The 26,815-nt window shown below is 40.6% G+C and overlaps 1 protein-coding gene across 15 annotated transcripts in view; it reads right to left on the bottom strand.

Annotated features, from left to right (window-relative positions):
• Window positions 1-18,387, bottom strand: part of Znf235 (zinc finger protein 235) — a 30,442-nt gene extending 12,055 nt beyond the window's left edge. Inside the window, exons 1-4 of one of the 15 annotated variants that reach the window (XM_074057532.1) lie at window positions 18,315-18,387; window positions 17,036-17,098; window positions 14,338-14,482; window positions 13,306-13,401 (exon numbers count right to left, since the gene is read on the bottom strand). In XM_074057532.1, coding sequence (XP_073913633.1) covers window positions 13,306-13,401; window positions 14,338-14,482; window positions 17,036-17,050 — 256 coding nt within the window. In that variant the 5' untranslated portion in view covers window positions 17,051-17,098; window positions 18,315-18,387. Of the gene's footprint in view, window positions 1-13,305; window positions 13,402-14,337; window positions 14,483-17,035; window positions 17,308-17,617; window positions 17,992-18,014; window positions 18,149-18,267 lie in introns of those variants that run through there. The other 14 variants (XM_074057529.1, XM_074057530.1, XM_074057526.1 and 11 more) reach the window with 14 other exon arrangements.
• Window positions 18,388-26,815: the final 8,428 nt, after the last annotated feature.

Below are 26,815 nucleotides of genomic sequence, written 5' to 3'. Positions count from 1 at the left end.
TTCTCACCCCCTCAATTTTCTCTTTAGTCATCATACGAGAGCCCCATAACCGGCCTTTCAGTTCCCAACCTTAAACCATCTCTTCTCTTCCCCAGTTTATACTTTCCACCTGTCAACAATCAGAACCACTTTGTAGCTCTTAAGTTCCCCTTTCTCTGTCTACTCACCCATAGTCCTCCTTCACTAATAATACTTTTAGTGGATAGATTCTCAGATTATTTTTGTAGCTTGTGTTTATATTTGTTTTTCTATTCAACTTTCTCCATTGTTCTCTTCCATCTTAGTATCCACTAGATTTCTTCTACCTATCTAGTCTGCTTCTTCATTAACCCCTTTGATTAGCTCAGCTGCCACCCCGTTCTGCTTAACTTCATACCACATGTTATCTACTAAAGTTATTCCTCATCTCCCTCCCATCACTATCCTTACTACTTTTAGTTTTCCAGGACCATTAAGATTCATCTCTGCTCCAATAGACAACTAAAGATACCAGAACAGTAGCAGTAACTGATTGTCATTAGGGACTACTGTAATTTCAAGGCTACAGCTAAGTCCCCTTGCCCTATGTGGAACAAGGGGTAGCATCCAGCATCTTGAGAACATGAAGCAAAGGGTTTAATATTGAGCAACTACCCCCATCTAGAGACAAGAAAACACACCAGAGCTCAACCACCACCCAGTCCTCTAATCTTTCAAAAAACCCCAACCAAAGGGACACAGGGAATTGAAACCTTCAAACAAAAACAATCCCAGATGTGTAAATCTCAACACAGACACATGAAGCAGCAAGGCAACACCTCTCCCTTAAAGCCAACTCCACCACTAAGGATCTAAACAACATTGAAGACTGGAAAATGTCAAATATTGAATTCCAAAAAAGTAACAGAATGACCAGTGAGCTCAAAGAGGTAACTGATCTCAAAGAGAATACAAACAAACAGATGAATGAAATTAAGAACAACATGCAGGATATAAAAGAGGAAATCATGGATCTAGAAGGAGAGATGAAAATTAAAGGCACAGACCACGTAATCAATAACATAATAACTGAAACATTCCCAAATCTTCAGAAAGGAGTAGCTATTCTGTATCTGACAAACTAAACTTCAAACTAAAATCAACCAGAAGAGACAATGAAGGTCACTTCATATTAATAAAAGAAACAATTCATCAAGAGGAAATAATTCTTTTTTTGTTACAAAATTTTATTAGGATATATTCATTATACAGGGGGATTTAAAGTGACAATTCCAATCAGACTTATATTGTACATTATTTACATTTCCCCCATCATCTCTCCTCCTCAGCATTCTCCCCAACCCACCCAAAGCAATTGCAAGAGGTTTTTTAGTTCTGTTTCATATAGGCATATGAAGTCCACCAACCATATACTGTCACCTTAATCACCTTCATCCACCCTCCCCCTCCTACTAGTATGCCCCCCCCAAACTGTACCTATATTACAGTCCTGGCTTTTTGTTATTAATATTTAAGTTGGCATTCAAAGAGGTATACCAACGTATGCCCACTGTACTTTACTTTGGGCTGTTTAATCCCTTTGATTGCTCTCCCTTACCCCTTCACCTCCCATCCCCCGTTTTTCAACAGGTTTCAGTATACATCCTTATATCCTCTACCTTCACATCTTATGGTATGTGGTATTACTGATGCTCTATCATTCTCTTTTCCTTCCTCTCTTTCCCTGAGTTCCATAGAGTAGTTCCACTGTTACAAACATGTTCTACTTCTAAGTTTTTATATGAACATGCTTGTTTTTGTATGTATGCTTATCTTTGGATTTACTTTCCATGTATAAGAGAAAACATGCAACTGTTGTTTCTGATCCTGGCCAACTTCACTTAATATGAGTCCTCCAATGTGGTCTGAAGGTAAATGGATGCAACTGGAGGAAATAACAATTCTTAACATATATAAGCCAAACATCAGTGCACCCACCTATATGAAAAAAACACTAACAGACTTAAGCACAGATAGACCCCAACCCAGTGATAGTGAGAGATCTCAATACCCCAAGGTCACCAACAGATAGTTCATCCAGACCAAAAAAAAAAAAAAAAAAAAATCAACAAAGAAATGTCAGAATAGACAGTTTAGACCAAATGGACCTAATAGACATCTACAGTGTTTCATCCAAGCATGATGTAATACACATTCTTCTCAGCAGCTTATGGAACTTTCTACAAAATAGGTATTTTAGGACACAAAGCAAATCTTGAGAAATTTAAGAAAATTAAAATAATCCCCTGTGTCATATCAGATCACAATGGAATAAAACTAGAACTCAACAAAAGAAACTGCAGAATATATTCAAACACATGGAGATTGAACAACACATTGCTGAATGACCAATGGGTCATCAAAGAAACAAAGAAAGAAATGAAAAAGTTCCTAGAATCTAATGAAAATGAAATCACAGCTTACCAGAACCTGTGAGACATAGCAAAGGCCATGCTAAGGGAAAAGTTTACAGTTACTAGAGCCTACATTAAAAAAAAATAGAGATATCTCAAACAATCAACATAATGATGTACCTTAAGCTTTCAAGAACAAACCAAACCCAAAACTAGCAGACAGAATAAAGAACAGGGCTGCAATCAATGAGATCAAGACCAAAAAAACTATACAAAAAAATGAATAAAACAAAAAGTTGGTTCATCGAAAGATTAATAAGATTGATAAGCCTTTAGCCAATCTGACATGACGGAGGAGGGAAAAGACCCAAATTAACAAATTTAAAGATGAAAAATGGGACATAACCACAAACACTAATGAAATCCAGAGAATCACTAGGGAATACTTTGAAAACTGCTATTCAAGTAAACTGGAAAATCTAGAAGTGGATAAAATTCTCGATGCAATTAGTCAATCAAAATTGAACCAAGAAGATATTAACCATGTAAATAGATATATAACAAGAAATGAAATTGAAGCAGTAATAAAGAGTCTCCTAACAAAGAAGACCCTAGGACCTGATGGATTCTCGGATCAATTCTACCAGACCTTTAAGGTAGAACTAATACCAATACTCCTCAAACTAGCACTAGCAAATTCATACTATGAAGCCAGTATTACACTCATTCCAAAACCCAACAAAGACGCAACAAAAAAAGAGAGTTACAGGCCAATATCTTTAATGAATATAGATGCAAAAAATCTCAACACAGTACTGGCAAACTGAATTCAACAACATATCAAAAAGATCATACACCAGGAGCAAGTCAGTTCCAATCCAGAGATGTAAGGATGGCTCAACATACATAAATCTATAAATGTAGTAAAACATAAACAGAAGCAAAGACAAAAATCACATGATCATCGAATAGATGCAGAAAAAGCCTCTGATGAAATTCAGCAGACTTTCATGGTAAAAACACTAAAAAAATTAGGAATAGAAGGAATTTTCCTCAACATAACAAAGGTTATATATGACAAACCTATAGTCAAAATTATACTAAATGGAGAATATACATGAACCATTTCTGCTAAAGTCAGGAATGATACGGGGATGCCCACTTTCCTAGTTCCTATTCAGTATAGTTTTGAAATTCCTAACCAGAGCAATGACACAGGAGAAAGAAATACAAGAGATTGAAATAGGAGGAGGAAGTCAAACTATTCTTATTTACACATGATGTGATCTTATACCTAAAAGACCCTAAAATCTCCACCAAAACACTCTTAGAAATCATAAACACTTTTGGCAAAGTAGCAGAATACAAAATTAATATGCAGAAACCAGTAGCTTTTCTATATATTGACAGTGAACAGACTGAGAATGAAATCAGGGAATAATCTCATTTACAACAGCTGCCAAAATCCCTAGGAGTAAATTGAGTGAAGAAAATTAAAAACAATTTCAATAAAAACCATAAATCACTAAGAGAGAAATCAAAGACATAGAAGATAGAAAGCTCTCCCATGCTCATAGATCAGCAGTCAATATTGTGAAATGGTTATACTACCAAAAGCAATCGACATGTTCAATGCAATCTCTATCAAAATTCCAAAGAAAACTTCAATTCTTCAAAATAGAAAAATAAATTCTAAAGTTCATATGAAAACACAAAAGAACTTGAACAACCAAAGCAATTCTGAGCAAAAACTACAATTCTGGAGGTATCAATTTCAAACTAGACTACAGAGCTATAGCTATAAAAACAGCATAGTATTGGCATAAAAACACACATAAAGATTAATGAACAGAAAATAAGACATACACATAAATTCACACAGCTATATTCAACTGAATTTTGACAAAGCCCAAAACACATGGTGGAGAAAAGATAGCCTCTTCAACAAATCATGCTTAATGATAAAACTGGATGTCCACATGTAGAAGACTGAAACTAAATCCTTATCTCTCACCCTGTACAAATGTCAACTCAAAGTTGATCAAAGACCTTAATATAAGGCCTAAAATTTTGAAACACCTACACGAAGTAGTAAGAAATACACTGAAATATTTAGGCATAGGCAATGACTTCCTAAATAGAACTCCAATGGCTCAGCTATTAAGAGAAAGGATGAACAAATGGTAATGTATCAAACTATACAGCTTCTACACAATAAAACAAACAGTCACTAGACTTAAGAGACAGCCTACAGAATAGGAGACAATCTTTGTCAGCTATTCATCTGGTAAGGGACTGATAACCAGAATCTACAGGGAGCTCAAAAAACTCAACTCCCCAAAAATCAACAACCCGATAAAGAAATGGGCATGTGAATTGCATAGGGAATTTTCAAAAAAAGAGGTACAAGTGGCCAGTAAATACATGAAGCATTCAACTTCCCTGGCCATAAAAGAAATGCAAATCAAAACTATACTGGATTTCTCTCCAGTTAGAACGGCTAACTTCAAGAACAAAAACAAATGTATAGGATGGGGGGAAACAGGAACCATATACACTGTTGGTAGGAATGCAAATTAGTACAACCATTATGGAAAGCAGTATTATACCCCTCCTGGACATACACCCAAAGGAATATAAGTCAGGGTACAACAGAGACACACACAGCCATGTTTATTGCAGCTCTGTTCACAAGAGGCAAGCTATGGAAACAACCAAGATGCCCTACAACTGATGAACTGATGAATGGATTAAGAAAATGTGATACATACATACACACACACAAAATGGAGTTTTATGCTATAAGGAAGAATGAAGCTATGTGATTCTGCAGGTAAATGGACAGACTTGGAGGACATCGTGTTAAGTGACATAAGCCAGGTTCAGAAAACAAAGGTTACATGTGTTCTCTCATATGTGAAAGATAGATTAAAAAAGATATGCACAAAATTAAACATGACCATATAAATATTTATAGGCAAAATATGCTTGTAATAGTGGAACTACTCTATGGAAGTCTGGGGAGGATGGAAAGGAAGAGAATGATAGAAAGTCAACATTATCAAAATACATTACATCTGTACAGGTAGAGGGCATAGCGATATGTACTGAAAGGTGTTGAATAATAAGGGATAGGAGGGAAAGGGTAAGGGAGAGTAACAGAGGGGGCTGAACTGACCAAAGTAAACCATATTCACAACTGGGGTACATCAAGAAACCCCTTTGAACACTGACTTTGGAATTAAAAATGAAAGTCAGGACTGTGAGGTACAGTGGTGGAGGGTACTTGTGGGAGGTGGAAGGGTGAATGGAGATGAAGATTAGAAAAAACAGTTGATGGGCTTCGTATACATGTATGAAATAGAATGATGAAACCTCTTGCAATTGCTTTAAGTAGGACAGTAACGGGACTGGGGGGCAGGGAATGGTGGAAGTGATGCAACTAATATACAATGTAAGATTATTCAGAATTGATACAGTGAATCCTCCCACTAACAATGAATATATACTAACAAAAATGAAAACAAACAAACAAACAAACTATAATCCAAAAACGTATGCTTTCTACGACTTTAAATCTAAGGACACACACAAGTTTACAAAAAGATGGAAGAAGATATTCCATGGCAACAGTAACTAAAAGCAAACAGTGGTAGTGTTATGGTTTGAACATAAAATATCCCCCAAGGTTCGTGTGTTGAACACTTGGTCCCCAGCTGGTGGTGCCATTTGGGGAGATTCTGGAAACTTTAGTAGGTGGGGCCTAGCTGGAGGAAGGAGATCTTAGAAGGTGTGCCTCTGAAGGTTATGCCTGGCCCCTGGTCTGTTCTTCCTTTCTGTTTCCTGTCTGCCATGAGGTGAAGAAGCCTCTCCCCCACCTGCTTCCCCACCATGATGTTCTGACCGAGTGATCATGAATTGAACCCTCTAAAACAGTGAACCAAAATAAAGCTTTCCTCCTGTTTCACTCAGGTATTTGGTCACAGAGACAGAAAAACTGATTAACACAGGTAGCTGTACTAATATCACACAAAATAGACACAAAGCTAGGGATGTAGCTCAGTGGTAAATGCTTGCCTAGTACTCAAAAGGCCCTGGGTTTGATCACCAGCACTGACATGAAATAAAACACTTCTACAGAGGATGACATTATTTAATGCTGACTCAACTCCTCAAGAAGATTTAACAATTACAAACCAAATATCAGAACTCATAAATACATGAAGCAAACACAGAATTGGAAGGAGAAATGGGCAATGCTGCAAATAACAGTGGAGACTTCAATACCCCCTTTCAGTAATGGATAAAACTAGCCAGAACAATAAGGATATAGAGGGCTTGCACAACACTATAGGCCATGCCCATCAACAGCAGCCAGACACATTTTCTTAAGTGCAGGTGGAACACTCTCCACAACAGACCACATGTTTAACCAAAAGCCAACGCTTTAATTTAACTTGATGGAAATCTTAGTTTCTTTTCTGGTCACAATGGAATGAAACTAAAATCAGTAGCAGACGGAAAACCCACAAATATATGGAAATTAAAAAACATGCTCCGAAACAAACAATGAGTCAAAGAAGAAATCACAAGGGAAACAAAATCCACAATGAACTCAAACATACAAGACACAGTGAAAGCAGTGCTAAGTGAGAAATTTTTAGCTGTAAATGCTGATAATAAAAAAGAAGAAAGTGACTTAAGATGGCAGAACAGAGACAGCACTTTCCTGCACCTCCATGAAGAAAATCACCAGGTTTATGGCTTAGGGACATCCGTGGCCAAGAAAAGCAAGGGAAGGCAGCAGTAAACAACAGACGGATACAGGTGAAGTCCAGAAATACTGAACTTTGGATTGATAAAAGAAACAACGAGCTCCAACCCAAAGCACTGAACAGAACAGTAAGGAAGTCAGACTCCCTGCTTACAAGCCAAGACTAGCCCAAAAGCAAGCCCCTGAAAGTTCACAGACACACACCAGCAGGCACTCTACAACATTAAAAACCAAGATGGAGGATCGACATGCTGTGCCACATGCGGACACAAGGCAGGAGACCACCTCTCCCCCGCCCCGTTTTCTCCTCCCAGTGGTACTGGAGTTTGAATTCAGGGCCTTGAGTTTGCTAGGCAGGTGCTCTACAATATGAGCCATATCCCAGCCTTTTAGCTACTTTTCAGATAGGGGCTCATTTTTAGCCTGAGTTGGCCTCCTACCTATGCCTCCCAAATAGCTGGGATTACAAGCATGCACCACTATACTCAGCTATTATTGAGATATAGTCCTGTGACTATATCTCTATTGCCCAGGCTGTTGTCAAACCATGATCCGCCCCTATCTCCACCTCTTGAGTGGCTACGATTACAGACATAAGCCACACACTCAGTCTAGATCTAATAATTTTAGGGCATCCTGTAAATATTCTAGCTCCTTTCCTTTCTAACCTAATTCATGTTTCCAATAATTTTATACATTTAAATATGTGAGGTGTCGTGGTTGTTAGTGCTGCCTGATTTCTCTCCTTTGAGTAATAGTAGGGATGTGACCACAAGAGAAGGCTCTCTACTGACAAAATTCCACAAAAAGATGAATAAAAGAAAAAGATATTCATCCTAACTGGTGTACAAATTACAATGCAGAAACACAAGAAATATGAAAAATCAAGGCAATAAGAGTTCTCCAAAAGCTCATAATGCCATAACTGAATCAAAGATACAGAAATGCAAGACAAAATACAAAAGTATATTTTAAAATCATCAATGACCTCAAAAAGTATTCAAACAGCTGAATGAAGTAAGAAAGCCAATTCAATACAGGGATGAAAAAGACTGTAACATGATGAGAAGTTCAACAATGATACTGAGATTCTGAAAAAAAACGCAAACACAAATGTTGGAGATGGAAAACCTCAATAAACCAAACAGAAAACAGAGGGAAAATTTCACCAATAGACTAGATCATGTGGAAGAAAGAATATCAGAAATTGAAGACAAGGTCAAGGAAATTCTACATTCAGAAAGCAATGGAAAAAAAACTCAACAAGCATGATCACAACTTTTGACAACTCTGGGACACGATGGAGACACCCAACCTCAGAATCCATGGGACGGAAGGAGCTGAGATACAAACTATAGGCAAAAAGCTATTCAATAAAATTATGGCAGAATATTTCCCAACTCTTAGGTAAGATATGAACATCCAAATACAGAACCCAAAAACGACTGGACCAGAAAAGAAACTGCACATAACATTATACTTAAAATTTCAAATCTAGAGAACAGAGAAAGGATATTGAGAGCTGCAAGAGAAAAATGCCAACTTACTTACAGAAGCAACAACATCAGAATTACATCAGATATTACCACCTTCAAGACTTACTATAAATAAAGCCAAGGCAATCAGTGCAATGTGGCACTAGCAAAAGAACATGTAGCCCAATGGGACAGAATCGTCCCAAGAAAGATCCACATGAATGTAGTCACCAAATCTTTAATAAAAAGAACAAAGACACAACCACACAATCTTTTCAACAAATGGTATTGGAATAAGGTGAATGTACATTCATGTGCAAAAAAAAAACAAACAAACTGAATCTAGATCTAAACCTTAAACCTTTCTCAAGAAATTAAGGACTGACACAGTAGCTCAAGTAGTAAGAAGACCTGCTAGCAAGCAGGAGACCCTGAGTTCAAACTCCAGTGCCGTCACAAACAACATGAACTTAAAATGGTCAGGCGCCAATGGTGCCTATAATCCTAGCTCTTTGGGAGGCAGAGATCAGAAGGATTGTGTTTCCAGGCCAATGAGGCGGGAAAAAAAGTTTGTGAGACCACATCTGAACAGAAAAGGGTGGAATGCGATGGTGCGTTCTTGTCACCCAAGGTACAGTGGGAAGCCTAAAATAGGAGGGTCAAAGTCCAGGACAGCCTGTGCAAAACACAAGACCCTATCTCAAAAACAAACAAACAAAGAAAAACCAAAGAGAAAATGGCTGGAGGCCTATTAAGCAGAAAGCCCTGATTCAAACCCCAGTACCTCCAAAAAATTTAACTTAAAATGGATCATAGCCAGGTGTGGTAACCCATGTCTATAATCCCAGTACTCAGGAGGTTGAGGCAGGAGGATCATGAGTTCAAGGCCAGCCTGGGCTTCATAGTAAATTCCAGGCCAGCCAGCCTGGCTACATTGTGAGATCTTGTCTCGAAAACAAAGAAAACATGGATCATAAACCTAAGCATAAAACACGAAACTATAAAACTCCCAGGATATAATGAGGAAATCTATGCAAATGTGGTTTGGCAATGAGTTTTTAGATACAACACAGACATGATCCACAAAAGAATTGCTTACAACTCAGTAAGACCTTTTTTTTTTTTTAAATGGGCAAAGGTTTAGAGCACAGATACTTCACAAAAGAAAATACACAAGTGGTGAAGACAAGCTTGAAAGATATTTAAAACTACTAATAATTGTTAAAGCCACAGGAAAATACCATTACACATCCACCAGAATCACTAAAACAAAGCACAGAACTGGAGCTCTCATACATGATTGGGGGCAAACTGGTGTAGCCACTGTGATGAAGCCAGCAGTTTCTTATTAGGTTAGCCATACACCCAGCACGTAATACAGCCAACTCCACTCCTCCATCCCACTCCCCAAGAGGAAAATAACCTGTATGTGAGTTTTCATAGCAGCCAAACATTGGAAATAACTAAAAGGTCCTTCAAATGTGAATGGACAAAAATGGTATGCTCACATGAGGAAAGAAAGAGATAAGCTTCCTGACACACATGATTCACCAAAATTGAACCAAGAAATCATGAAAAATCTGAACGGATATATATCAAGAAATGAGATTGAGACAGTTATAAAGAACCTCCCAACCAAGAAAAGCCCGGGTCCTGATGGATTCACAGCTGAATTCTACCAGACCTTTAAAGAAGAATTAACACCAATGCTTCTCGAATTATGGCATAATGTACAAAAGGAAGGAATACTACCAAACTCATTCTACAAAACTAGTATTACCATAATACCAAAGCCAGGTAAAGACGCATCAAAAAAAAGAAAGTTACAGGCCAATATCCCTGATAAACATAGAAAACATCCTCAATAAAGAATCCAACAACACATTAAAAGATCACACACCATGATGAAGTAGATTTCATTCCAGGGATGCAAGGATGGTACAACATGCACACATCAACAGGTAATACAACACACAAACAGAATCAAAGACAAGAACTGTATCATCATTATCAACACACACACACAAAAGTCTGACAAAATTCAACATCCTTTCATGTAAAAGCTCTGAAGGAACTAGGAACAGAAGACATGCTGCTCAATTTTATAAAGGCCTTATATGACAAACCTATAGCCAACATCATACTAAACAAGGAAAAACTGAAACTATTTCTTTTAGTAAAGAATGAGACAAGGGTGTCACCCCGTCACCCACGTTTGTCGCCCTGTATAAGAATCAACTCAAAGTGGATTAAAGACCTTAATATAAGACCTGAAACCTTGAAGGTAGTAAAGAAAACCACAGAGAATACTCTGGAAGCAATAGGCATAGGCAAGGACTTCCTCAGTAGAACTTTAATTGGCTCAGCAACCAATAGAAAGGATCCACAAATAGGACTACTTGAAATTTTAAGTTTCTGCACAACCAAAAAAATGGCTTCTAAATTGAAAAGACTACCAACAGAATGGGAGAAAATCTTTGCTAGCTATACATCACACAAAGGACTGATAACCAGAATATACAGGGAACTCAAAAATGCTAAATTTCCAAAAATCAATGACCTAATAAAGAAATGGGCAAATGAACTGAATAGGGCTTTTTCAAAGGATGAAGTCCAAGTGGCTAAACAACACATAAAAAATGCTTACCAACCCAGGCCATAAAGGATGTGCAAATCAAAACCATGTTAAGATTCTACCTCACTCATGTTAGAACGGCTACCATCAAGAACACAAACAAAAACAAATGCTGGCGAGGAACACTCATACACTGCTGGTGGGAATGTAAGCTAGTACAACCACTATAGAAAACAGTATGGAGACTCCTTACAAAGACTAAAAATAGAACTGCCAAATGATCCAGCAATCTCACTCCTAGGGATATACCTGAAGGAATGTGAGTCAGGTTACAACAAAGGTATCTGCACACTCATGTTTACTGCAGCACTATTCACAATAGCTAAGCTATGGAAACAGTTAAGATGCCTCACTACTGACTAATGGATTAAGAAAATGTGGTATTTTACTCAGCCACAAAGAATGAAGTTTTGCCATTCGCTGATAAATGGATAGAACTGGAGAACATCATCTTACATGAAGTTAGCCAGGCTCAGAAGGCCAAAAGTCGCAAGTTCTCTCTCATATGTGGAAAACAGACCTAAAATAACTGTGCAATACTATGGAACACTGGTCACACTAAGGGGAGGTTATGCATGGGAAGGATAGGGCAAGGGAAGGAAACAAAAACTTGAATGTGGTAGATGAGCTCTCTGTACAGGAATGAATACAGAAATCTTAATCTGGTTGGGGCCACCATGGGAAGGAGACTAGGGAGCAGTGAAGAGGAATACAGGAGATGAACCAATTGGGGTTGTAATACATATATGTATGAGAACAACCCAAGGAAACTCCCTATTTAGTTATCTTATCTCAAACAACCAAAACTACCATGTTTTTCTTTTCATCTTTTCTTTTTCTTCTACAAAACCAGAGAACAGGAGGCAGAACATGTCCTGCCCAAGGAGGTGGTGGGAGGGGCACCAGTGGGAAGGGGAGGTGGTGGGGAAAGGGGATATAAGGGTGAATACAGTGCAAAAAATGTGTACGCATGCATGTAGATGCAAAACTGATACCTGTTGAAACTGTTCCAGAAATCGGGGAAAGGGGGATGAAGGAGAGCAGTGGAAGGGGTGAATTCAAGTATGATATATTTGATATATTGTAAGAACCCTTGTAATGCCACAATGTAACCCCACCCAGTACAACAATAAAGGAAAAAAAAAATAAGGAACACACTGGACCATACAGGCATAGGTAATAACTTCATGATTGGAATTCTAATAGCTCAGCAATTAAGAGAAAGAATTGACAAATGGGACAGAAACTAAAAAGCTTCTATTCTGTACAGCAAAAGAAACAGTCATCAGACTGGAGAAACAGCCCACAGAATGGGAGAAAATCTTTGCCAGCTATACATCTGACAAGGGATTAATAACTAGAATACACAGGAAGCTCAAAAAACTAACCTTTCAAAGAGTTAACAACCCTCTCAGAAAATGGGCAAATGAACTGAACAGAACATAAAAAATACTGAACCATCCAATCTATATGAGAATATAACATAACTTACTGCACCGTAAGCTGCTGAATATTAGAGGGGCAGGTGACAGAGAGTAAGTAACAAGGGAGGGGCTAATCTGATTGAAGTACAATGTATACAAGTCTGAAACGCCAAGGTGAAACCCCCTTGGACCATCAGTACACTCTTTTACAAAATCAAGGACAGGAAGGCACACCAGGACTTCTCCAGTGGTGGACACCAGTGGAAGGGGGTGGGTAGAGAGATAAATGAAGTAGGAGTGTGTGGAGGTTTACTGGACAAGGGCATTCTAGTCAGAGGAAAGAAAGCAAAAGACTCTGGAACAGAGGCATAATTGTCATTTGGAGGAAGCAGTCATCTGGCAGAGACAGAGGAAAAGGGAAGTGACAGGAGAAAAACATAGGATGGTAAAGCCAGGGGAAGGAGCAGGTCTTGTACAGCCTTAAAAACCCCATCAGAAGGTTGCATTTTACTGAGTGAAAGGGAAGGGAAAGACTGGCGTTCAGAAGGTCCCTTGGGTTGCCGTGAGAGGAGATTACCCAGCAGAGTGACTGGACTGCTACCTCTGACTCCAGCTGCAGTCTCACCTGAGCACCTACCTGCCTGGGTTTGGATCTCCTTCATCCAAAGCTTTTCCTCCCTCTCCAACTGGGATATCATGTCTGGTTTGAAGGACTGATGTCCTGTGGAAAGATAGGGTTTAAGTGAGAATGCTAAAGACAGAGTACTGCAAAGGTTTGGCTCTGATCCCTCAGCACAAGGCTCCACCCTGCACTCCTCAAGCAGCATTTATCAAACATTTTTATCATGACACCATGTCAGGAATACATTTAGGAACATTAGAAATACATTATTATCACATGCGGTCTACTGAAAATCCGAGGTGCAACTATCTGCTTCTGACCAATCTCTGTTTCATCTCATTGTTCTGTCTCATATTCCTTACTGCAAGCAGTTATAATAATAGCTACAACATAAAGCAACTGCTAAGAGCTGGGCAAGGTAGTGCACACCTGTAATCCCATCTACTTGTGAGGCAGAGACAGGAGCATCCCAAGTTCAAGGCCATCCCAGTTATTAAGATTCTGTCTCAAAATCAAAGTAGTAATAAAAAGACCAAGGGCGAGGCTCAAGTGGTAGAGCACAGGCCTAGCATGCAGGAGGCCACTGGTCCAATCCCCAGGACCACAAAAACACAAAGAGCTGCTGAGGAGCTCAGACACTGTCACTCTACTTAATTATACAAATGCTGATGCAATTTACTAAACTCCAGGACCTACCACTGGATCATGACTTACAAGTTTAAAAAGGTGTAAGAAATAAGGACCAAGGAACGCTAAACTCAACCGTTATAATTCATTTGCAAAAGATGAGTTTGCCTTGGAACTAAGATCAGCAATGTCTCCGTGCCCCAAAGGAACTGGAAAACTCTGGTCTCTGGACAGTTCCACTGACTTGAGATAGTGGGCAGAGACCAGGGATGCTACTGAATGAACTGCCCCAAAATGCACTGGCTGGGCCCCACGACAAGCATCACTCAGCCCAAATGTCAATACCGCCATGGTTGAGAAATCCTGTTCAAGGGGTGATGCTGTGTGACACAGGATGCCCGTCCTCACCCACTGAGAGCAGGTTCCTCAAGTTCTCCAGCATCACGTCACGGTACAGCCTTCTCTGGGCAGCGTCCAGCAGCCCCAGCTCCTCCTTGGTGAAGACCACAGCCACATCTTTGAATGTCACCACCTCCTTGAATGTCACCACCTCCTACAACATGGCACATAAAATCTCAATCCTACGCGTAATGGCCGCTGGGAATCCAGCAACTATTTCAGTAGAGTTCCTATTCCTCCCTTTCCACAATGATAGCAAAAATGGTGTTTGGAGGAGGTGAGTGAAAAAAGAAAAATACTGATACATGTAACATGGTGGCCTTAACATAGGTGCACTTAGAACTATCATTGTTAACGCATGATGTTGACAAGTTTACATTTTGAGAGTGTCAAATCTTGTCAGAAATTCTTTGCTAATTTTATACTGATAGTTTCTGGTAACGTCTATGTTCTCCCACTGTGCAGTACAGATTGGGTGTACCTTATCAAAAATCCAAAATACTCCAAAATCTGACAATTTCAGAAGTATTCAATTTTGGAGCATTTTGTTTTTCAGATTCCAGGTGCTTGATCCAATAAAGCCCGTACAAATATTCCAAAATTCTCTGAAATCTGAAATGCTTCAGGGCCCCACATTTGGATAAGGGATGCTGAACTTGTACCCCCATTTTGTCAGTGCTTGCCAATCTAACAGGCCTTCAGTAACCCTTGGGGCAGGTGTGCCGTTCACTGTGCGTGTTCAGAAACACTCCCCGTCTCTCAACTGCAGCAGCACTCAGGGGCAAGGTTAAGAGCACAGGCTCTGGAACCTGACTGCTTCCGTTCACACTCCCAGGCTCTGTCCCCTACTTGCTTTGGGACCTCGGACAAGTCATCTCACTTCTCCTTACCTCATCTCCCTCATCTGTATAACATCTCCTATGTCAGGACTGGATGAGTAAAACCACACAGGACTCAGGATGGTGTGTGATACACAGTAACTCCCAGCTATCAACACTGTCACCATTTGCTTCGCCCACTCATGGCTGCACAGTAGTCCATAAAAGCATTGCATAGGTCAATAAGTTTAAACTTTAAAATTTTACATAGTTCTCAGCAAACTTGACTGCTTATTTCTTTAGCATAAATTCCAATGGAAACTGTACTGTCATAAAAATATGCACCTTTATTTATTAACATAATGGCAATTTTCCTAATTAATTTGTCCTCAAAAAGGCTATAATTATTCCTGATTCTCCAGCTCTGGCCAAAAGTGGAAATTTATTTATTTTATAAGCCTTGGGTAATTTGGTCAGTGATAAAAACAATTCTTCTTCAAAACTTGCATTTCATTTATTTTTGGCAGTACTGTGTTTTGAACGGAGGGCTCTGTGCTTGTGAGGCAGGTGCTCTACAATTTGAACCACACCTCCAGCTCCAATCTATTTTATTTTAAGAAAAGATTATTTCACATTTTGCCTATTCATTTACTTCCTCTGTCCTACTGGGAGTATCACACAAATCAGGAAGATTTCTATCCAGCAGATTAGCCCTCTTTCAAGAATGTACAATTCCTCACTCCCGCACCCACCCCTATTATTTGCGTCTAACACTGTGCACAGTGCTCTTCTGCATAGAAACTGGTTTTCATCTAAAGACTTCTTACTTCTGCGTCTGTTTTGGTTGGAGTTCTGGGTAGCCAGCCGTGTACAAGACCAGCTGACACATCTGGTGAAGAGCCAGGCACTAGAAAGGGAGCCAGGTGAGGGGCAATGTCATTTTGGAGCCTTTGCCCACCAGGACATGCCAGGACACAGGCAACCTGGCTCCAGGCCCTGAACTGAGGACTGTGTTTTCTTCTGGGTTTTGTCACCCGAATGGAACATCTGCAACACCTGCTGTAGGCACTGGAAACTTCAGTGTCCGCTGGCACTGAGTGAGCCTCAGTACTGTCTGGAGGTTTCCGAACATGTCCCCCATGTTTAAAATGCTGGTAGAACCACCTTGACCCTCAACCCGCGGCTCCCTGGAGTAAATGCCTAGCAAATCCCCTTGGAGCTATTAGATGTTTAAAATTAATTATGTCTTAGCACCTGAGAGGCTGAGGCTGGAGGACTGTGAGACGGAGGCCAGCCTGGACTACATAGTAAGACCCCGTCTCCAAAAAACCACCACCACCAACAACAAAAACAAACATCTAAGCATGTATTAACTTAAAATAACTGATACGTTAATAAATTAAACAAAATACTATAACACATGAATTGATCCTAGTACTAAAGGAAAAAAACTCTCGTTTGAAACAACTGAAATTACTTTTGAGTTCAGTATCACCTAGTTCCTTCCACAAAGTGAAGCAGCACACATGTGAAAGCTAGGACTCTCTAGAAGTTAAGAACAACAAGTAGAATCCTCAGAATTCCTAATTGGGAAAAGTTATGTAGGAAAAGCATCAGGGCAAGTATCTTTAAAATGGCAAAATCAAGGGGTGGGTGTGTGACAAGTACCTGTTATTCCAGCTGCCTGAGGAAGCACAAACAGGAGGATAGTGATCCAGGCAAACCCCGGCATAAAAAGGGAGACCCTCTCTCAAAAATAACCAACACGAAAGGGCTAGTGGAGTGGGTCAAGTGGTAGAGTGCTTGCCTAGCAAATGCGAGGCCCTGAGTTCAAACCCCACTGCTGCAAAAACAAATCAATAAAAACCAGAAAGGCAAACCCAACTTACCTGGACCTTGGTCATTGTTCTCCTCTTGCTTCTGGAAAAGGGCAGCGTTCTGGGGAGGCGACACTGGGGAGGGAAAAGACATCATGGGAGACGCTGGGGATGCAGCTGGTCCAGATGAGCAGCACATGACTCTCGCTGGAGTTTTGCACATGGCTTAGTGAGGAGGGGGAGCTGAATTCCAGCTGCCCCTGGACCCCTCAGCTTGCAGCCTTTGCTCATCAACCGACCACACAAGAGTCCTAACCCAAATGCTTCCTGTCCACCTTCTGAACCTGGGGACAGAGGAGACGAGATGTAATGGGGCCAAATGGCCTAACGCTAATTCTCACCCTTCTGTTTATTTTCTATTGACCAATATAAACCTCGAGCAAGGTATCAACCTCTCGTGCATGCCTCAGTCACCTGTAAGTGGGGACAGGCAGCCCCCATTCTCTATTTATGTAGTTGCTACTGTGCTTCCTGAACCTCCTAAGAAACTCCGACCTCAGATGTGATTGCTCTTCATATAATCATCTCCTCAGAAAAGTCTGTCTGTGACTGTGACTTGTCTCACAGGTACCTTGTCCCCTCCATCATAATCACCATTGATTTTCCAGTAAGTATAACTGCTTGTAGATGTCATGAAGCTGGAAAAGCCTCAACCAAGTCTGTTTTCCCAGGTGCATGAAGTTAATGCCCAACAAAAACCGAGGACTCTGCAAGAAATGGTGTCAGAGAGACACGCAAGGCCCGGGCCCCTGCGGACCTGGCTGGATGCACGGAGGCCTCACCCGGCTCCGGCGGGAAGCGGTCTCCCTCCCTCCTAAATAAAGCCAGTCCGCGACCCCCGGCAGCGCCCAGGCCCGCATCCGAGGGGACCCGGTGCGACGCGGGCTCCACCCACGTGGCTCCCGGGGCTCCGACCACAGCGCCATTGCGGCCGAGCCCGGCCGTGTGCGGGCGCCCGCGTCCCCAGCGTTTGACACACGCAAAGCCTCACATTAAACATCACGCGGCAACTCCACGAGGAAACTGAGGCAAGAGATGCGGGCACTCGCCCGGTCCGTCACCGCGAGAAAGGGCAGCGTGGCTGCTGCGGGGGGAGCGGGCTGGCGACAACGGGTAGCGCGGGACCCCAAACTCAACGCCCGCCCGCAACGCGGGAGGCTCCGCCGCGGGCTCGCCAGCCGCCGTCACCTCCCACCCGAGTCCTGCGTCCCTGGCTTCTCTTCCTCAGGCCACAGACGACTCACCGCCCACCGCGGGCCGGGCCCGGGGCTCGAAGAGATCGCTGGCTCACCTCCCCCGGGGCAATCTCGGAACTGGCCTCGCCTTTCCGGAGCAGAAGGGCCTCCGACCGCCCCTGGACTCCACTTCCCAGAATCCCTCAAGGGCAGTGCTTCGGCGCTCGCCCACTTCCGGAACTACATTTCCCAGAATGCGCCGGGACCCCGCGGCCTTCTGCTTTCACCTCCTTTGGAGTTACTTCTCTGCAGCTGTTGCTGTCACATCTGGCTCATGAGAAAACAGTAGTGAGGTTATAAAAATGAAGCTATAAAAGTGAAGCTTGCGATAAAGCAAGTTTAAACAAATTGTTTAGGGGGAGTGAAAGGAAGGCTAAAACTGGGAACCGTAACAGTGGCAGGTTGAGCTGAGCTGGACACCGAACTTAAGAAACACTGGATGTCAAGTTTGTGTCCAATGACAACCCCCCAAATATCCATCGGCAGTGCAATCTGTTGATAAGGCAGTTTGTTGCTTCTCGCGGTAATGGAGAACACCAGGACAGACCGTTGGCACCTTGACAGGGCCCAGTGTGGGAGCCAGCAAGGCAAGGTCAGCATTTGAGAGCTGCAAGTTGGTTAGGTGAGTGAGTCTTTGGTGTCGGCTGGAGAGGGGCCGGGGAGTCTGCATTCAAGGACGCGAAGGCTTGGCCCTTGGTGGCTTGAAGATGGAGGGATTTATGGTAACGATATGGCAAGAGTGGCCCTCAGCTGGCATCGAAGCAATGCAAGGCTGAGTAGCTCAGTTTCAACGTTAGGTTGAAGTTATGTCATATCTTCGTTACGTCATTTTAGCATCTTTTCTGTGGTTGTTGTGATCAAAAGCAATCAGTATAAAAATCCATGTTAAACAGGAAGTTAGGTACTTCCGCTTTCCAGTTCCACGTGTTAGAGGCTTAACTGTTGCCTCTCCATCCTAACATTGAGAAAGCGGAACAAACTCCAGCCCATTCTAGTTACCCTGACCTACCCAAGGAAGACAAAAACTGACAAGCACTTGTGACACTCTCAGTCCCGAGGCGCAGGATCATTATCAGACTGAGACTTTGCCACAGAAGTACAGAATGCCTCGCCTCCCACACTTTACCTCCATTCCTTAAGGAGTATGTATAGCAGCCATTTTACCTAGTACACGATTCCTGGGTAGCAAAAAAATTACAAAGCATACTGAAAGGCAAAAAGAGTTTGAAGAAACAGAGCAACTATCAAAAGGAGACAAGGCAGGGACACTAGGATAATTGGGGACTTGAAACAACTATTAATATGTTAGGAGCTCTAATGGATGAACAACATGCAAAAGCTTATGGGCAACATAAGCAAAAGATGGAAATCCTACAGAAGGACTACATTTGCTAGAGATAAAAAGAATTGGAACAGAAATGAATAATGCCTTCCGTGGTGTTTTAGCTGAAAAAAGAAGCTCTAAGCTTGAAACCCCCAAAAGAAAACAGCAGAGAACAAGACTACATAAAGCAGAATATTGAAGATCTGTGGGACAAATATAAAAGATGTAAGTACATTTAATGAAAACACCATAAAAACAAGAAACATAGAAACACAAGAAGTATCTGAAATAATAATAACTAAGAATGTTACTGAGTTCATGTCAGACACTATCACAGATCCAGGAAGGCCAGCAAATACCACGCAGGGTAAATACCAAAACAACAAACACATAAGAGCAAGAACAAACAAAAGTGATACCTATACACATCCTTTTCCAACTATAAAAAATAAGATTAAGAAAAACTCCTGAAAGAAGGCACTGAAGAAAACAGTGAACACACAAGACCAAGAACAAACAAAAGCTATACTTATGTATTGTTTTCCAAGTATATAACATAAAAGATTTAAGAAAAATCCTGAGCCAGGTGCTGGTGGCTCACGCCTGTAATCCTAACTACTCAGGAGGCAGAGATCAGGAGGATCATGGCTTGAAGCCAGCCCAGGCTAACAAGTTTGCAAGACCCTATCTCAAAAATACCAAAAAGGGCTGGTGGAGTGGTTCAAGGTGTAGGCCCTGAGTTCAAGCCCAAGTACTGAAAAAAAAAAAAAAAAAGAAAGAAAGAAAAAGGAAATAAAACTCCTGAAAGAAGCCAGAGAAAGAGTCTTAACTGTAGGGTACCAAAGATAAGAATTACATCCAACTTCTTCTTGGACACCACATAAATACTAAGTGAGTGGAATGAAATATTGACAGTGTTGAAAAAAAAATAAGTAACTTGGAATTCTGTGTCCTGAAATTTTATCTTTCAAAAGTTAAGGAGAAATAAAGACTATAAAATAAAAGTTGAATTTGTCAGTAGATGTACTTTGAAAGAAATGTTAAAATAAGTTCATTAGAAAAGAAAATGATACCAGAAAGTGATATCTACATAAAGAAAAGGAGACCAAAAAATGAAAAAAGGAGACTATCATGGAAGGAATAGTGAAAGTAAAACAAAAATGTTATGTTTTGTAATCTAATACATAGCAGTTTGTTCAAAATAATAGCAAGGTTGCATTTGATTATGCTTACATATAAGTATATATGTATTGTGTATGTATGCTAATACATAAGTGAAATGAATGAGCAAATATACAAGGAGCAAGAGGAAAATCTTAGGATTTTTTTGTTATTACAAGACATTCACACTACTCATTGAATGATACAGTATTATTTGAAAGTGGGCTTTGATTAGTTATAGAGGCATGTCATCAAATGTAGGACAATCACTGAAAAAAGTAAGAAGAATAACTGATTTACTGATACTGGATTGTTGATCCCAAATTCGTGTCCTTGTGTAGTCCATGACTCATGATGCTGGACCAGGAGGTAAGAGTAAAGCAAGTACAAAGTTTATTAAAAGAATAGAAAAGCACCCTGCACGTGGGACTTGATGAAAGAGCCAAGCCAAACAATGGCTGAATTCCAGGAGATGCTATAGGGTGCTAACTAACTTAGGTCCAACTATTCTACCTAGAAACTATATTTGTGATTGGTTGGTGCTGAGTCAGCTGAACTCAGACTCCTTATAGAAATGAGCATTCCAAGAAGGTCTGGTGAGCTTCTCCTGGCCTTGGGCCCACATCTTGCAGCTGCATTTTGATATTTTGGTTAGGGGCTTGTTATTTTTGTGAGAAACCTGCTGTTTCTCATGCCCCTTTTACATGTCTGTTTCTAGAGTGCCTCTCTCATCCTCTGTCATTGCTACCCTTACAATACTAAGAAAGGAGAGAAAATGGAATCAGATAAAAACATTCAATTAAGACAAAAAAGCATACACAGAGTAGAAGATAAAAAGTATTAAAAAATACAGTGAGGGCAATGTGTTAGTTACTTTTGTGTCACTGAGAGAAAAGATCTGAGTCAAAAACTTGAAAAGAGGAAAGATTTATTTTGGCTTTCAGTTTCAGGGGGTTGATCAGTCCCATGCACTCGGTGGTGTAAGTGTACGGAGGATGAAGCTATTCACCTGATTATGGACAGGAAGCCGAGGGTGAGAAAGGGACAGGGGACCAGGTATAACATTCCAAGGCATGCCTCCAATTAGTCTCCATCTCCTACAGTTTCCAGAATTCCAAAATAGTCCCACCAGCTGAGGACCAAGTGTTCAACACATGAGCCTGTTTGGGACATTTCATACTTAAACTGTAACAGGCAACAAATACAAAACATTAACAAATATGGTAGACATTAATACAACTGTATCAATAATTACTTTGTCAATAGTTGAATTACCAATTTAAAGACAGAGATTGTCAGTAGGTCAAAAATCAAGACCCATTATACATTGTCATGATATGAGATATATTATTTTGTTTTTGAACATTCTCCCTGGCTTTAACTCCTTCCCCAAGGCAGGCCATAGAAATTAGAATTTTTTTCCCCAAGGTGGTTCATAGAGCTTTAAATTTTCTCCACCTGTCTTGAAGTGGCCATAAATTCTCTGACCTACCCTTGATAACAGGTCACAAAAACCTTATCTTTCCTGAGGAGTCCATCCCCATACCCTGAAAGAAGGAATGCTGCACAAAACTTGGACAGGCCATGCTGGTTTTCCCACCCAGTCTATCAGCAATTATGCCAATGCCATGAAGTCTCCATAAAACCTGAAAGGTCAAGGTTTAGGGAGCATCTGGATATTTGGACACATAAAGGGTCATGAAGGATGGTGTATCCAGAGATAACATGAAAGCTCCATGCCTTTACTCACATACTTTGCTCTGTGTGTCTTATTTGTTTGTTTCATTATTTGAAACAGGATCTTGCTAGGTAACCCAGGTTGACCTCAAACTCATGATCCTCCTGTTTTAGTCTCCTGGGTGCTGAGATTATATGTGCATCCTTTATAATTTATTATATCCTTTACAATAATTTAATAGGTGCAAGTAAGTGTTTCCCTGAGTTCTGAGCTTCTGAAGCAAATCAACTGAACCCAGAAGAGAGTTTTGAGAACTCTGGTTTATAGCTGGTGCATAAGAAGCATAGGTAAAACAACCAGGGGCTTGTGACAGGCATTTGAGGTGGGCAAAGTTTTGGGATACTCATTAGACCCAAGAAAGAAAGAAAATATCCTTTGTTCACACATGGCATGTTTGAAGATACCAAAGACTTGCCAAAAATTAAAGATAAAAAATTATATCATAGAACTAAAAACTCATGTTAGTAAACCAAAAACTGAACTGGATTCGAGGACACCCAGATAGTGTGTTTTGAAGAATTAGTTGATTGCTCATTTGCTGGTAGAGAAATATCTTCACACATCAGGTGTCAGAAGTCGGTGTTGATTTTGATGTGACAGCAGGGGAAAAAAAAACAAGACATTTTGATTTTCCAACAATCAAGAGTTGTTGCAAGAAACCCACTTTAACTACAAAGACATTTAAACATTAAAACTAAATAAATGCATGGGGAGTGTGCCATGCTAGCACTAATCAAAACAAATGTTGCATAACTGTATTAATTCCAGACAGAGCAGATTTTAAAACAAGGAAAGTAACCAAGGATAACTGACAAAAATCAAAGACAAAGAGAACTCTAAAAAATGTAAAGGAGAAATGTTAAAACCTATATAATGGAATCCCCATTAGACAGACAATGCATTTCTCAGCAGAAATCTGGCATGCCAGGAGAGAATGGGTAATACATTCAAAGTGTCAAGATAAAAAAAATCCTGCCAGCCAAAGTACTGTTCTAGTAAAGCTGCCCTTCAGCAATGAAATAGAAATAATGTCTTTCTCATTCAAGCACAAACTGAGGTAACTCCTCACCACTACACAGGCCCTTGAAAGAAACGCTGAAGGGAGTCCTACATCTACAAGCAATGAACAACAACACTCACTGGTAGAGCAGAACATAAATGAGACAGAAAGGAATTAAAATTTATCACTGCAAAAATCCAGCAAATCACAAAAGATTACAAGAATAAAAAGGGAATAAAGGATATACAAAACAGAGATGTCAGGAGTAAGTTGTTACCTATCAAAACTTTGAATGTAAGTGGATTAAATTCCTAATTAAAAGATACACAGTTGTTGAAGATTTTTTTAAAAACCTAAATAGAAGCAGCCCAAAAGAAATTCACTTCCCACTAAAGATACATATAGAATGAAAGTGAACAGATGGAACAAGTTACTTCATGCAAATAGAAATCATAAGTGGGCAAGAGTAGCTATACTCATGTCAAATAAAACAGACTTTAAGTCAAAACTGTAAAAACAGACAAAGAAGGTCATTCAATAATGATAAGAGGACCAATTCAACAAGGCTTACGCATATATCTGCACTCAACAGTGGCCAACCCAATTGTACAGAAAAAACATTATATCCACATAGAAACAAAAACAACCCACTTTCTTCATTGGACAGATAGTCCAGAGAATCAACAAAGAAACATCAGAGTTAAACTATATTGTAGTCCAAATGGACATTACAGATATTTATAGAAAATTTCGTTCAATGACTACAGAATGTACATTCTTATCATCTCATCAACACATAATAAGTATCAACAAATTAAAAAAACACATCCTGTAGCATCTCTAAACACAGTGAATTAAAACTGAGAAAATCATTAAGAAGAACTGTAAAAGCTGCCCAAATACACAAAATTAAACAACATGCTCTTGAATGTCAATGAACAAATCAAAAGGAAAAATTTTTAATTTCTTTCTTTTTTCCTTGCTTTTTTCATGCTACTGAGGTTTGAACTCAGGGCCTTGTGCTTGCTAGGCAAGTGTTCTATCACTAAAAATTTCTTGAACAAGTGAAAATGAAAACAGAGCCAGGACAATAGCTATGGAATACAGCAAATAAGTACACTGAGGAAAATTTATGGCATAAGCACCTACATCTACAAAAGAAAGACATCAAATGAGCAAGCTAACAATGCAACTCAATGAGCTAGGAAAGCAAGAACAAACCAAACCCAAAATTAGTAAAAGGAAAGCAACAGCAAAAATAAATGAAATACAGACTTTAAGAACAACACAAAATATCAATGACATGAGAAGAGAGGCTATTTCAAATGATAAAACTGATAAACATTTAGCTAGATTAGCCAAATTTAAAAGTTTAGAGATTAACAAGTAGACATTACAATAGATAGGGCAGAAATACAAAGGGTTGTAAGGGAATATTTTGAACTACACACCAGCAAATTGGAAAACCTAGAAAAAAACTGATAAATTTCACAATACACAAAATCTACCAAAATTGAATCATGAAGACACAGAAAATCAGACTAGATCAAGATCATTAATGATATTAAATCAGTCAGTTTCCCAAGAAAGAAAAACTCAAATCCAGGTGGATGGACTCCTGAATTTTACCAAACTTTTAAAGAACTAACAAAGTTCTTCTGAAGCTAATGCCAAAAACCTAAAGAAAAGGAATTCTTCCAAATTCATTGTGCAAGGCCAACACTACTCTGATATAAAAACCACATATGAAAAACATAGCAAAGAGAAAATTACAGACTCATATCTGTTAGGTCAACGCGGATGGGAAGGCCAACTTGGAGCCAAATAATAAAGCAAATAGGCTTAAAGCAAGCTTTATTGAGAGTGCGCTCTCGGGCGAGGTTCACCGTCCCCAAAGAACAGGGCCGGAGAAGTCACACCCGAGAAATGGCAGCCCAGTTTTTATAGCCTGGGTGAAGTCAAGAGCTTAAGGTATTATGGGGTGTCAGGATAGGTCGAGGTTTGGTGGGGAGGAGCTCAGGGTAATATGGATCTGTAGGATAGGTCAGGACCCATTGCCTGCCAGCGGGTGTTGCCATGGTAATTAGAGGGGAAGAGGAAGGAGGAGGGTGAAACGGGAAGTCTCTAATCACTATGCACCAGAGTTGCCATGGTAACCTTGAAGCCTCTAATTGCCGTGTGTGGGAGTTGCCATGGTAACCATGAAAGGAAGGAGGGGGTGGAGTGGAAAGTCAAGCGGAGAGTCCCTGATCGCCATGGGGTGGCTGCCCACCAGCCAAACATCCCAGACTCTCTGGTATAGGGGCACAGAATCGGTTCTGGTTACTTCCTGCTGAAAGGGGATGAAGTTAGGGGCTAGAGATGTCTTGGGCCACTTGACTGGTGCAGCTGGACCTCATGGGGAGGAGCTGGTAGTCATGAATCTGGAGCATCATCTGGTTGAAGGTTACCCGAGTTAATTGGCGTAGGCGGTTCTGGAAAAATCGAAAGAGAAAGGGTGCCAGAAGCAGAAAGAGGCAAATAATTACTAGGGCTCCAATCAGTGGGGTGAGAATGTTAAACACGGGTGAATTCCACCAGCCAGGGGTGTCAGTCGAGGCAATATTGTAGTGGCATATCTCGTCACTGAGCTTGTGAAGAGACTGGACACGAGTTTCCACCAGGCCTGACTCATTAATATAGTAGCAGCACTCTTTCTGAAGAAAGAAGCAAGTTCCCCCTTTATCTGCCATGAGAAGGTCCAAAGCGCGTAGTTCTGTATGGTTACCTGAGCTAGGGAGGTTATCTGTCTTTGAAGAGAGGCAAGGGATGTTGCTGAGTCCTCAAAGCCAGTCAGAACATGTTGAGAGAGCCTTTGGGTCTGGATCATTGAGTGAGCCAGAGCACCAGAGCTGAAACATGTAGCCGCCACTGAGGCTGCCAAAGATATGCCCACAAGGACAGGCAGGAAGACAGCCCTCCTGGTCCTATGTGGAGGTGAGGGCTGGGTCCCTGATGTAAGGCCTATGAGTTGGAAGAATTCTCCTTTTCCATACATAGTAAGCTGGGGAACCATAGAGACAGGTAAGCAGAGCTGGGAAGTTAGGGCCTGTTGGGTAAGATTTTTTGAAAGTGTGCTGTTACACCAAAAGAAGCCTCCTGGAGGGGCCCAGAGGGAATCTGATATGGTAGAGTTAGTGGTGTTACATACTTGGCCAGGATCAGAGTAGCAGAAGGGAAATTGTAGGGATAGAGGATCTCTATATAGGAGGGCTCCCACGATGGGGGCAGGCGGAGGTGTGGAGGCTGACCCGTTTGATGGGAATGGCCCAGGTAAAGGAACAGCTATGAGTGG

This window comes from Castor canadensis, chromosome 16 (genome assembly GCF_047511655.1).
Source record: "Castor canadensis chromosome 16, mCasCan1.hap1v2, whole genome shotgun sequence".
Taxonomy (NCBI): domain Eukaryota; kingdom Metazoa; phylum Chordata; class Mammalia; order Rodentia; family Castoridae; genus Castor; species Castor canadensis.
Note: the sequence above shows the minus strand (reverse complement) of the source record. Positions and strands in the feature narration are given on the sequence as shown.